General features: G+C 43.3%; 1 protein-coding gene across 1 annotated transcript; it reads left to right on the top strand.

The window, feature by feature from the left end:
- Positions 1-3,403: 3,403 nt before the first annotated feature.
- Positions 3,404-12,709, top strand: LOC141172734 (indolethylamine N-methyltransferase-like). Its single transcript, XM_073657205.1, has 3 exons — positions 3,404-3,597; positions 4,319-4,526; positions 11,723-12,709. The coding sequence occupies exons 1-3, from the start codon at positions 3,447-3,449 to the stop codon at positions 12,144-12,146; spliced, it is 783 nt and encodes a 260-aa protein (XP_073513306.1). The 5' UTR covers positions 3,404-3,446; the 3' UTR covers positions 12,147-12,709.
- The last annotated feature ends 400 nt before the right edge of the window (positions 12,710-13,109 follow it).

Here is a 13,109-nt window from a genome sequence, read left to right on the forward strand (position 1 = left end):
CCTTTCTTACCAACACTTCTGTCCGGCTGCCTCGGGCCTCCTCTTGGTAAACTTGGCGCCAGTTTCCCTGACCCTATGTGGTGCCTTCCTAGCGGGTGTAGCAAGGGGCTGCGCCACATAAAATGTCAGAGCCTCCGGTTTCTAGCTGAGGGTCGTTTCCTGCCTCCACTAGTTCGGGGACCGGTCTCCCCCTTTGGCCTGACCCCTCCACGCAGGTGGATTCGGGCGTGCGGTGGCGACTCGCCCGTCCGCACCCCTGGGATCCCTTCATTCCTCGTTCCTGGAGCCTTCTCCGCTCCTCTTCCTTCCTTCTCCCTCTTCCAGGCCTGGGCCTCTGTTACTAGGCCCGCCTCCGGAGCAGAGCTCATGCAGAGCCCCTGCTCCCTGCCACTTCTGCTCAGACTTCTCTGCACTGAACTAAGATGGTGCCCACCTTTTATACTCCCTTCTCAATGCACCCAGGAACTGCTTCCTCCCTGCTCCTGCACTACAGGGTTCCCCTTCCTCAGTGTTCCCTCCCCCCACTCCAGCCAGGGACAGGGACTGTCGTGCCCATCTCAGGGGCATATTGGTCGCCCTGCCCCACGGCAATGTGGTGTAATGCATGCAGGTGTCGGGTCCTGATCCACACTCCATCCTTACCTGAGAGTGAGATATCACACCTCTGGGTGAGGTGCAATACGTCTGTAGCAACCGAGCCCTCAGGTGCTACAGTTCCATTTATCTTCAGCCTAGGTGACGTATTGCGATACAGGGCCGTGATTTTGGCTATAAAAGGGTCCCCTAGACCCCTACCCCAAGCTTTTTAAGGGAATCATATATGGCGTGCCAGGAGACTCTATGGAATGCTTTCTCAGCATCCAACGAGAGTATCTAATTACAAATTTTTAACTGCATCTAGCCCAGGAAATACTTTGTGCCTAGTAGCAGTGTCTGCTAGTGAGCGGATTATCCCAGCTGTTAAGCAAGCTGCACCACCTGTACTTTAGACACTTAATTTTTTCAAAGGAAATGCTTCGGGACCATGGGATACTTAGTGAAGAGCATCAGGAGACACCCCAAGGCATAGGGGCTGGGACTGGCAGTAGGATGCCTTGCGGTGGACAGCCGAGCTCGATCCTTATAAAAGCTTTTTAACTGCAGCAGCTTTAGTGGACGCTACTGGAGCTGGAATTACCGCGGCTGCTGGCATGAGACTTGCCCTCCAATAGATCCTTGTAAATGGATTTAAAGTGTATTCATTCAAATTAGAGAGACAATTTAAATTAAAAAGCTTAGAGCTGCCTCCACCACAGGGGGGCTCGCTCGACCCACCAGCGGACAGGCACCAGTATTGGGAGAGGGGGGCTGGCCGTCAGGGTTCACCGCGGCTCTGGCACAAACCCGGCGACACGGAGGTGGCACGGGCAGGAGCGGACTGGCCGTGTCGGCTTCTCACTTTTTGGATTTTAGAAGGGCATGACATGCCTATATCTGTGTCTCCCCCTCCTTTTACTCCTCCACCTCTTTTATTTTCGCATGACTATATGTACTTGTCACTTTTCCATGTGTTAGTTATGTCTTCTGAGCAGTTTGTCAGCTTTTGGACACCTTTGAAGGTGTTTTCTATGTGTTTCTATGTGTTTTTGTTTGCCTGCCATTGGTTTTAACGGTGTTCGAAGGTGTTCGACGAACAGTTCGACGAACAGTTCGGCGAACACACGGGTGTTCGACGAACCGAACCGAACTCGAACACTACGGGGGTGGCTCAACACTACTAAGCACCTTATATTACTCCATGCACTATTCCTAATTATTTATTTACTGCAGGGAATTTGCTTATTATGTTTTTAACTTGGGTTTTGCCTGTTTAGTGGCCAGTGTGAACATGCATCTACATGCTGCATGGACACCAACTTATATTCTAGTTCATCTCTAGGTTTTTTGTTTTAGTTTGTTGGTATTCTGCACAGATAAAGGTGTGTCCTTCCTTTCCTTTGAGTTGGACATTATATTCATGTAGTTCCCCATGCCTGGGTGTCCATTAGTCGGGTCTCAGTCCTTCTCAGCCCTTATCAACATGTACATCACTTGACAAATGGGAAGGTTTTAATACTAGAGGTTAGGACTGTCCCGAACAGGGTCACCGTGGCGTGGTGGGATGGTTTTTACATTTTTTTGATCAAAATTACGTTAACTAGGCGATCTATATTATTTTCATTCACTACTGTAATTTATTTATTTACTGCAAGGTATTTGCTTATTATGTTTTTATCTTGGGTTTTATCTGTTTAGTGGCCATTGTGAACATGCAACTACATGCTGCATACACACCAACTTATATTCCAGTTCATCTCTTTAGGTTTTCTAATTATCACAGGTTTTTGAGATTTAATAACCCAAAGACCCTGAGACACAAGTCATCCATGAGTTTATGTGGAAAACAACCAAAAAAAATACATCTTTATGACACTTAAATTCAATTTGCATAATAATTCAGAGCGCGGTGTAAATGGTAGTGATTGGATTTAGTTCTTGTCACTGTTGTTGAAGATTATACCACCACCCATCATAGTATAAAGGAACTGAAACAAAAAATGTGTTTTCCCTTACTGCCAGTAGATGCCTGCAGCTGACCCGGCCACCACCCCTGGGGGCATCTACTGGCAGTAAGTAAAAACATATCTGACCTTTGACTATCTGATTCATACTCTCCTTCTCATTGCTAGCACTTAATCTTGCTGTTAAAGTACATTTGGGACCAATTATGTTGCTTTAAATACAGGCACTTGCACTTTACTTTCAGCATTACTTCCAGTACATATCAGCACTATGCTATCTTTACCATTTAGACCTGTTGCTATACTATTTTAACAGTGATTATCCCATATTGGATAGAGGCACTTGCACTCATATTTTTATTCTTTAGGATTTTCTGCTATGCATATTAGCACTTTAGGTCTTCTATAAATGAGCATAATTATGGAAGAGAGACATAAAATTACCTGCTTGGCTACCTGTTTGCTACATGTGATACCTTTGCTTAATTTTAATTCTAATGTTATCATGTTGTTTTCTTCAACTTTATAATAGAATTTAATATTTTAAACTATTTATTTACTCTTATTTTAATAGAGAGTTCACAGGCGCTCTATAAGTGTGTTGTTTTTAAAGAACTCGCAAAGATGCAAAAATATAGTGTATCGCACATTTTTCAACAGTGAAAAGCAAACTCAATAGCTTTGGGTTCTCCTGAAGACTCATTCCTTAATGAGCTAAACATTCTGTTTTTCTCTTTATTTTTGTTTTTTCGTTTTTATACAGTACATAAAATCTTTCAATCACCATGTGATTGTATGATCCCGTGACCCTGTATACGAAGATAAGAACTCATGACCTGATCATTAATTTTGATTCCTGGTGGCAGTATAAAAAGAGTCACCACGTCTGTGATACAAGATTAGACGATGGATTCCAGCACCTATAAGTGCTACCATGAAGATGGTTATGATTCCAGACAATGTCTGGAGCATTATTTTTCCAATAAATCTGATATGGTCTTTGCAGAGGATTCCTTGGTGTTTCCAATTGAAAATCTTATAAAAACTTTTACAGAGGGTATGTATCTTAATTTTTCTTTGTTTTAATTGATTTTAAGTTGACACAAAATGGGCAAACTTGATTTTTATTGGTTTGGGTATTCAAAGGGGTTAAACAGACAGTTACAGTCATATCAACCTGAGCAAAGCTTTGATTATTACATATGATAAAAAAATAAAGCCTCCGAGGTTATTAGTGTCAATGTTTTCCCTTCAGTTTACTCTGGAAAACATGTTGAGGATGATAAAATAATAATTTAAAATTTTAGTTGTTGGTACAATTACTTTTGGATCTTTTGCGAAGGTACTTTCTTCTGTGTAAATTAACAGATGCAGGTCTTCATGAAGATCCCGGAAAAAAAATCCACATTTAGATCCACAATATAATTTGAATAAGTAAGGGCTCATTCAGACGTTTGATTTTTGTGTACAAGTGCTATCCATAGTTTTCACAGATAACACTTGTGCCTGAGATAGTTTATGGGGCCATTGATATGCCCGTGATTTTTCGCAGAACACACAGTTCATGGACAGTTGCTGAGACATGTTCGATTTGATCCAAGTGACAATGCAAATCTAAAAAAAAAGCTGTTTTGCTTAAGTTATAATATAGATGAATGTATGTTTTTACTTTTTGATGTTTGAGAAAAGAAAAAACTGTGATACCTCCTATATTCGCTTGATTGTGACTTGTTCACCTATATGTATTGTTTCAATATTCAATATTTTTTTTTCTGCAGGTCGTATTAAAGGAGACATCTTGATTGATATCAGTCCTGGTTCCATAGTTCACCATTTGTTTGCAGCTTGTGAGTTTTTCAAGCACATCATCGTGCTGAAGAGCAGAGACAGATGCATCATGGAGCTGAAGAGATGGGTGGACGAACGTACAGGAGCATTTGATTGGAGCCACGCCACAAAACTACATGGTGACATTGGAGAAAGCAGGTATTTTTAAAAAAAATTGTGAGAATCCCATTGTTTATTCTACAGAGCAAAAAATATGACTGCAGTCTTCGTGTAATATCTAGTATCTTCTGTCTACCTTATGTTACAATGATAGTCTAGTGAAAATTTAATTTTAAACATCGGTAGAAAAGTCTACATTTGTCCGCTCAGACAAAACTTCTCAGTCTTTGTAGTTGTACAATAATATTGGAAGGACACAATAAGGCAAACATTTGGATCAGATGTATACATTTGGGGTACCCAAACCACAGTTCTGATGTATATCTGCAACACATTCAATTGTTTGGCCAATAGTGGAAAATTAGCGCCATTGTTAAAAGTGCAAAAAAAGAGTATAACATGATGTAAATTTTTTGCAGTGGCCTCTGTACAGGAGAGCACTAATTATTGCACTTTCTTATTTAGAAACAAACATTTTCCCAACCTATAATACTTTAATAGGCAACAATAAGACAATATTTTTAACTCAATTAGATAAATGGGGACCTACGGCTATCTTTACTGTATATCACAGGAAATAAACATGTAAATCCAATTACCGTGGAAAAATACAGTAGCTTATTATTAGTGATGAGCGCGCATACTCGCTACTGCTCGGTGCTGGCCCGAGCATCTCACTGCTCGAGATGCTCGACGCTTGCCGAGTATTTCCGGGGTTGCTCGGCGGGAGCTCGGTCCCCTCCCTGCATGTTTGGTGCTTTTTACAGAGCCAATGAACATGCAGGGATTGTCTGCCACTCACTGTAATGCCGCAGCCATGTTGGTTGTGGCATTACAGTGATTGGCTGGCCACACAGCATTATCAGGTCTATATCAGTCCTGGCGCCGCCATGCTCATCACAGTCACTCCAGAATCAGACAGTGTAGGGAGAGCTGCTGCTGAGCTAGGGAGAGATTTGCTTGTTTCTAGTTAGTATAGGTATGCCAAACTTTATTAGAGACACATATCCATCTCAACTAACAGTCCTTCTGAGGACTAATTCAGCTGCAGAGATATCAGTGCTAGGCAGGCAGGGTATATAGCAGACTGCGGTGCACATAGCAAGAGGGTCCAATCCAGTTCTGTCTTCTGGTGCTTTTACAGATATTTGTAGAAATAGCCCCAGGTATCAGGGGCCAGGAAAAATTTTTTTTTATCTTAATCCTGATTATTTGCTCAAAAATCAATCCAGAGAACACTGTTTATCTGCGCCATTTGCTTGTTGGCATTGAAGAATACAGCCACGTCCTTTCTATATTGCAGCGCTAAAAGTCCAGCTATTTAAAACTGTGGTTTGTCCCTCACATTGATCACATATAATTGCACTGAAAATATTGCCATTTCTAGCCTCCATTGAAATTTTATTGCAGTGTGTCAGTGAACTGATTGACATGAGGTCGGCGCTGTTAAAAATAGTTACCTACAGACCATCTATTTAAAACTGTGGTTTGTCCGTCACACGGATCACATATAATTGCGCTGAAAATATTGCCATTTCTGGCCTCCATTGAAATATTGTTGAAGTGTGTCAGTGAACTTATTTACACGAGGTCGGCACTGTTAAAAATATTTACCCACAGGCCAGCTATTTAAAACTTTGGTTTGTCTGTCACATGGATCACATGAAATTGCGCTGAAAATTCTGCCAATTCTGGCCTCCATTAAAATTTTGTTTCAGTGTGTCAGTGAAGGACACCAGCTTGCTATTGAAAATAATTATCTACAGGCCAGCTATTTAAAACTGTGGTTTGTCCGTTACAAGGATCACATATAAGTTCACTTTAAATTCAGCCATTTGTGGTGACGATGGAAGATATTGTCTTCCATTTAAAATGGGCAATGCACCTGGCAAGGGACGGGAAACTGGACATGATGGTTATGGTGCATGCAGAGGCCGAGGCCATGAGCAAGCTGAAATTGTGCCACAACAAACACCCACATCTTCTTGCTTGACATTCCTGTCCCAATTAATAGGGGACCGCAGAACACCACTATTGAAATCAGAGCAGTGTGAAAAGGTTATTGGTTGGATAGCAGATAATGCTTCCAGTCACTTAGCCACCAATACCACAACCTTGACTTGACCGCATATTCCTCACCCTGAACCTACTTCCTCTCACCATGCCGAGTGCCCAGAGAAAACTGATTCCACACTTGGACACTCCAAAAAGCTGTTCACTTTTCCATTTATAGATTCGGGCCTCTCGCCTGGTCCACTTGAAGGGGGAAGAGGAGATCGCATGTAGCGATGCCCAAATATTTGAGCAGCCAAGGTCATATGAAGGGGACGGTAGGAAAGTGTCACAAGAGGTGGATGATGATGAGACACAATTGCCAGAAAGTCAGGAGGAGGACCAGGGTGCAGAAGTAGAAGACGAGATGGTGGATGATATAGTAACCGACCCAACCTGGCAGGAGAACATGCAGAGCGAGGACAGTTACACACAGGGGGAGGGAGGCGGAGCATCCAAACAGGCAGGGAGAAGCAGTGTGGTGGCCACAGACAGAAGGCGGGCAACCGTTCCCCGTAACACCAACTCGACGGAAGTTGCCAGCACAACTCTTAGGTCATCCCAAGTCTGGTTGTTTTTTAAAGACTTTGCCGATAACCCCAAAAAGGCCATTTGCCCCACCTGCCAGGCCAGCATCAGCAGGGGTAGCGAAACTATCAGCCTGACCACCACCAGCATGATCAGGCACATGGCAGCAAAGCACCCGACTTTGTGGGCCAAACCCTAGGGTCCAGGAACAGTAGACTAAAAAAAGGGGTAATTAGCTCATATCACCTGATGCTCACAGGAATCCCAGGCTCACGGATTAGTGTCCAGCATACACTTGCAAGGATATATAAAGAAGGTAAAATCCGGTGCCACTGAACTGAGTTGTTCCCCTCCTAGGGACATGTCGTGATTTTTAATTTTGGAATAAAAGGATTTATTGCATGTGGCACCAGATTTTACCTTCTTTATATGTCCAGGAACAGTGTCTGAGGGTGACACCAATGCTTCTTCCGCTGTTGTGCGTTCAAGCCAATCCCCTGTCCATAGTGCATGTGAAGATGGCTCCTGCCCTGCACCTGTCATTGCACACTCTCAACTATCACCATCAGAAAGCACGTCCTTGTCCCAGCGCAGCATTCTGTTGTCCATACCCCAGTCCTTGGAACGCAAGTGCAAATACACAGCCAACGCCCCACAGGCCTCACTACTAAATTCCCCCATTTCGCGACTGCTTGCACTCAAAACTTTGCCTTTTAGGCTTTTGGAGACTGAATCTTTCCGCAACCTGATGGCGGACGCCGTCCGTCGTTACTCGGTCCCCAGCCACCACTATTTCTCCAGGTGTGCCGTCCACGCATTACACAAGAACGTGTCCCACAACATTAGCCGTGCCCTCAACAATGCAGTTACAGGGAAAGTCCACCTAACCACGGACACGTGGAGAAGTGCTTGTGGGCAGGGATGGTACATCTCAATGATGGCACACTGGGTTAACATAGTGGAAACCAGGACCCAGTCGGACCTTGGGACGGAACACATCCCCCCAATGCCAAGGATTGCAGGCCCTAGGTCAATCAGGGTTGCCCCCTCAGTCTACAGCTCCTGCACCTCATCCTCCTCAGCCCCCTCCTCCTCTTCAGCCTCCATCTCTGAAATGACCACATCAGTCACAAGCTAGAAGCACTGCAGCACTGCCTCGGCCAAGCGGCAACAGGCTTTTCTGAAGCTAATATGCTTAGGAGACAAACTGCACAATGCTGAAGAGTTGTGGACAGCTCTGAAAGAGCAAGCAAATCTGTGACTGACACCGCTGAACCTACAGCCAGGCATGGTTGTGTGTGACAATTTCCGGAACCTAATGGCGGCTCTGAGGCGAGGCGAGCTCACACACGTACCATGCCTGACTCATGTGCTTAACCTAGTGGTTGAGCGGTTTCTCAAAGGCGACCCGGAGCTTCCAGATCTGCTTGTCAAAGTATGCCGCCTGTGTGCTCATTTTAAAAAGTCAGCTACAGCTTCCGCCATCGTTGCCGTGCTTCAGCAGCATTTGCAGCTTCCGGCTCACCGACTGGTGTGTGATGTCCCCACGCGTTGGAACTCTACACTGCAGATGTTGGGAAGGATTTGTGAGTTGAAGAGGGCATTTGTTGACTACCAGCATCAACAAAACCATTGGTATTCAGTTCAGACTCCACACATAAGACCTCATGAGTGGACATGGATGTCAGACATATGTACCATCCTCCAAAACTTTGAGGACTCCACCAAGATGGTGAGCGGCGATGAAGCCATAATTAGCGTCACCATCCCACTTCTCTGTCTTGTGAAACGCTCTCTGCTCACAATCAAAGAGAATGCATTGCAGGCGGAGCAAGATGAGATGGAGCAAGGAACCATACAGGGTGATTACACCCAGCCTAGCCTCATCTCATACCAACGTGGATTGGGTGACAATGAGGAAGAGGAGGAGGAGGAAGAACAGGTGCTAGTTTCATGCGCTATAGACGGTACTACCTGCACAACTGTAATACTGTCTGGTCAGCGTGGATGGCCTGAAGACAGGGAGGAGGAGGAGCGCATGGTCAGTTGTCCTCTTGGTGAGGACACGGAAGTATTGCCTGTTAGCAGTCTGGTACGCATGGGTGAGTTTATGTTACACTGCCTTTCCCGTGACCCTCGCGATCTCAAAATTTTAGGTGACAGTCATTACTGTTTGGTGACACTACTGGACCCACGCTAAAAAGAGAACTTTATATTTCTTATTCCTGAGGCGGACAGGTCTACAAAAATGGGGCATTACCAGAAGGCCCTTGTTGAGGAACTATTAAAAAAATTCCATCTGAAAATGCTGGCGGCACAGGTCACAGTTTGTTGGACAACCAAGGACATAACTCCAATCCAGCAGAGGCAGGGGAACACTGTCAAAGTTATGGGAGAGTTTTCTCAGCCACTCCCATCACACAGGCCCTGAGGCGCAGGGTACTCTCACAAGGAGTGCAACGTTTGGGAAGATGCTGAGGGAGTACCTTGCCAACCGTACCAACATCCTCCGTGATTCCTCTGTGCCTTATAATAATTGGGTATCCAAGCTGGACTCATGGAATGAACTGGCTCTCTATGCCTGGGAGGTCCTGGCCTGCCCTGCTGCTAGCGATTTATCAGAGCAGGTTTTTAGTGCCGCTGGTGGAATTATAACTGATAAGCGCATCCGCCTGTCAACTGAAAATGATGGCAGGCTGACTCTTATAAAAATGAACAAGGGCTGGATTGGGCCAGACTTCTCAACACCACAGAATGATAGCAGCGTAACATAAAATCAAATTCAGTGTCTTTTTTTGGGAGGTATATTGCCATGCACCTTTTCACACACACACATGGGTATACGCTTCCTGATTTTCGCTATTTGCTCTTGTCCTCCTCCTTCTCCTCATCCTCATCCTCCATTACCATATCACCAGGGTGACTGTGGTCTGTGATGCAACACCCACATAATTTTTTTAAAGAGTGTTTATGATGCCTGTAAAAAAAATTTTTTATACAGTGTGTTCATGTATACCCCCCAGGGATAAATGTTTGTCAGCCCATACACTTAGTGCAAGGGCATTACAAGTATAGGAGACCCGCTCCTTTCTAATGGGAACATTTTTCATGAGGCCCTCTATGTCTCTTCCAAGGGGCATTGGCGTGCCTCCCAATTTTTGGCAGCCCTTGCATTCACTGCATATGCAAGCACAATGGGAGACCCACTTCCTAATAATGGGAACAATGTTTTCAGGAGTCCCTCTAACCTCCACGTCTCTTCCAGGGGGCATTGGAGTGCCTCCAAATTTTGACAGCCCTTGCATTCACTGCATAGGCCAACACCATGGGAGGCCCACTTTCTTATAATGGGAACATTTTTTTCAGGAGACCCTCTACGTCTCTTCTAAGGGGCATTGGAGTGCTTCCCAATTTATGGCAGCCCTTGCATTCACTGCATATGACAACACTATGGGAGACCCACTTCCTAATGATGGTAAAACACAATTTCTAATAATGGGAACATTTTTGTTCAGGAGGCCTTCCTCTACGTCTCTTCCAATGAGCATTGGAATAGGTCCAAATTTTTGGTAGCCCTTGCATTCACTACATAAGCAAACAATATGGGAGACCCACTTCCTAATAATGGGAACATTGTTTTCAGGAGGCCCTCCTCTAAGTCTCTTCAAAGGGGTATTGGGGTGCATCCAAATTTTCAAAGTGGTATAGGGGTGCATCTAAATTTTAACCAGCCCTGCCATTCACTGCATACGCAATAACAGTATAGGAGACCCACTCTTTAGTAATGGGAACAACAAAGCATAGCTGGCTGATGGCTGTCTAACAATAGTGAGGGCCGACTGCTGGCCCTTTAAGAATAGTTAAGGCCTCCTGATGGCACTATAAAATGTATTCTTTGCTACTTTCAGAGTCCTTACTTTATAAATGAAACAGGATGTGTCTGATCATGTCTCACACACCACATGGCCAGATAAGGTTGTAAAACATTAAAATGACATTTCCTGTTGAATGCATTTGCCATGGTTAAAAGCAATTTGAAAGTGCAAAAATGCATTAAAAACGCTACGTGTGAACATAGCCCAAGGTGTGGAGGAGTATTTTTGTTTTTAGTTGTTTATTTTGCCTTATATACAAGTCATTACCCTGGAAAAGATGTTCCTTAACATATTTCCCAGGAAAATCCATTTTGGTTTTGTTTTTGTATGTTTTATTGTGAATCCGTAAAAGTGCCATAATACCTCTGACAACATTAATGAAAGCAGTCACCTGGGTGTCGAAATGCTTCCAGGGGTCTTCCCCATGCTGTTCCCATGTCATTTGAGCACTATTCCCATCGATTTGGGCAATTTTTAGGCCCTCTGCAGACCGCCGGGGGGAGCTGACTGAAAAATGTTTCCCATAGACTTACATTGGGCTCATTGCTCGGGTCGAGCACCCGAGCATTCCAATTTACTCGACTTGAGCATTGAGCACCCAAGCATTTTAGTGCTCGCCAATCACTACTTATTAACTTAAAACTTAGTGCATCAGTCTTGGTTGAATACAAATGTTTCCCCCAAAGTTGATAATCCAGCACTAACCACTGAGCTCTAATGTCGTCCTATTCAATATTGACTGTGGGACAATCACATTCATCACTTTCCCATTTCTTTCAGTGATCTGTTACAGGACAAAGAAGGAAAAGTGAGATCAGCCCTTCAACATGTTGTGAAATGTGACCTTGAGAAAGAAAATATGATGGATCCGATCGTCTTACCACCAGCAGATTGTGTCATCTGTGCTTGGCTCCTAGATTTTATCTGCAAAGATCAAGATGATTTCATGAGATACCTCAGGAAGTTCTCAAATTTGCTGAAACCTGAAGGACACTTTATATTAATTGGGTCTGAAGACCTAACATACTACACAGTCGGGAAAGAGAGGTTCCATGCTTTTAAGTATAATGAGGAGTTTGTCAGGAAAGCTCTAGTTGGGGAAGGCTTTGTTATTGATCGCTGTAAGATTAAGAAGAGAACGGCTGTCAGTGACCTATGTGATTATAAAGCCATTATATTCATTGCAGCTCACAAGGAGAAGTAGCTCTGAGATGTCATAGTAGTAGTCTCCACATCAAGACTTATATGTTAAGCTAAATCCTATTAATATCCTTAAACAAAATCTGTCACCGGGTCAAAAGTGACCAAATTTTTTTAAAAATTTTTTTTATGTAGCACGATGATTATGATCTTTTAAAATCCATCATACGATTTCCAGACTTATGAACCTTTTTATGAATGCTAATTTTTATGGTCTATTAGGGGGTTTGGCTCACTGGTTCCTCTGGGGTTGTGTCTTAAGGCCTCTCTATATTTATCTATATTATTAACCAGTAAACAATGCGCCTTTGTTAAAGTCCAGAAAATGTAGTCCTAAATAAAAGTGCCCATATATATAGAACCTAGTGGTAGATTCAAAACAAAATGGCATGTTCAGAGGAACAGTGGAAATAAAATAAGAACATAGATAGGTCCTCCTTAATAAGTGTCTAGTGCAGGATACAAGTGTACAAAATATATTTCCTCTGGCTTCATTACGGTTTTGTGCACTATGAATTAGAGGGATAATGAACTTTTTTTGTGAATAAACTGATGATGATCCATTCACACTTGTATTTTCCATGCAGGCGTTGGATGTTTAGTATTATAGGTGCAAACAATAAGGCGACAAATGTCCTATGTATCTTTTTGTGTTTTTTACTAAGACAGAATTTTTCATACTTACTTGCTCTTAAGTTTTACAAACATTGATTTATGAGCAATGATTGTATTGAATTTAATATATTAGATGTTAAATACAAGCAGTAACCAACATGAGATCAGATCAAATAGCTTTTTACAGATATCTGCTTTCAAATGCTGCCAATCAACCGTAACAGATGGTGAAAATTGAATCTTTTGTAAACCACTTTTATTTGATCTTAAAATTTGTTTTAAACTGTTTAACTACGATACTAACCTGTTACACACCTGTCCCGGGTTCAAGCTCTTCTCCATTCATCCCTCT

Source organism: Phyllobates terribilis, unplaced genomic scaffold (assembly GCF_046119375.1).
Source record: "Phyllobates terribilis strain yellow unplaced genomic scaffold, ASM4611937v1 Scaffold_12__6_contigs__length_324123572, whole genome shotgun sequence".
NCBI classification, from domain to species: Eukaryota; Metazoa; Chordata; class Amphibia; order Anura; family Dendrobatidae; genus Phyllobates; species Phyllobates terribilis.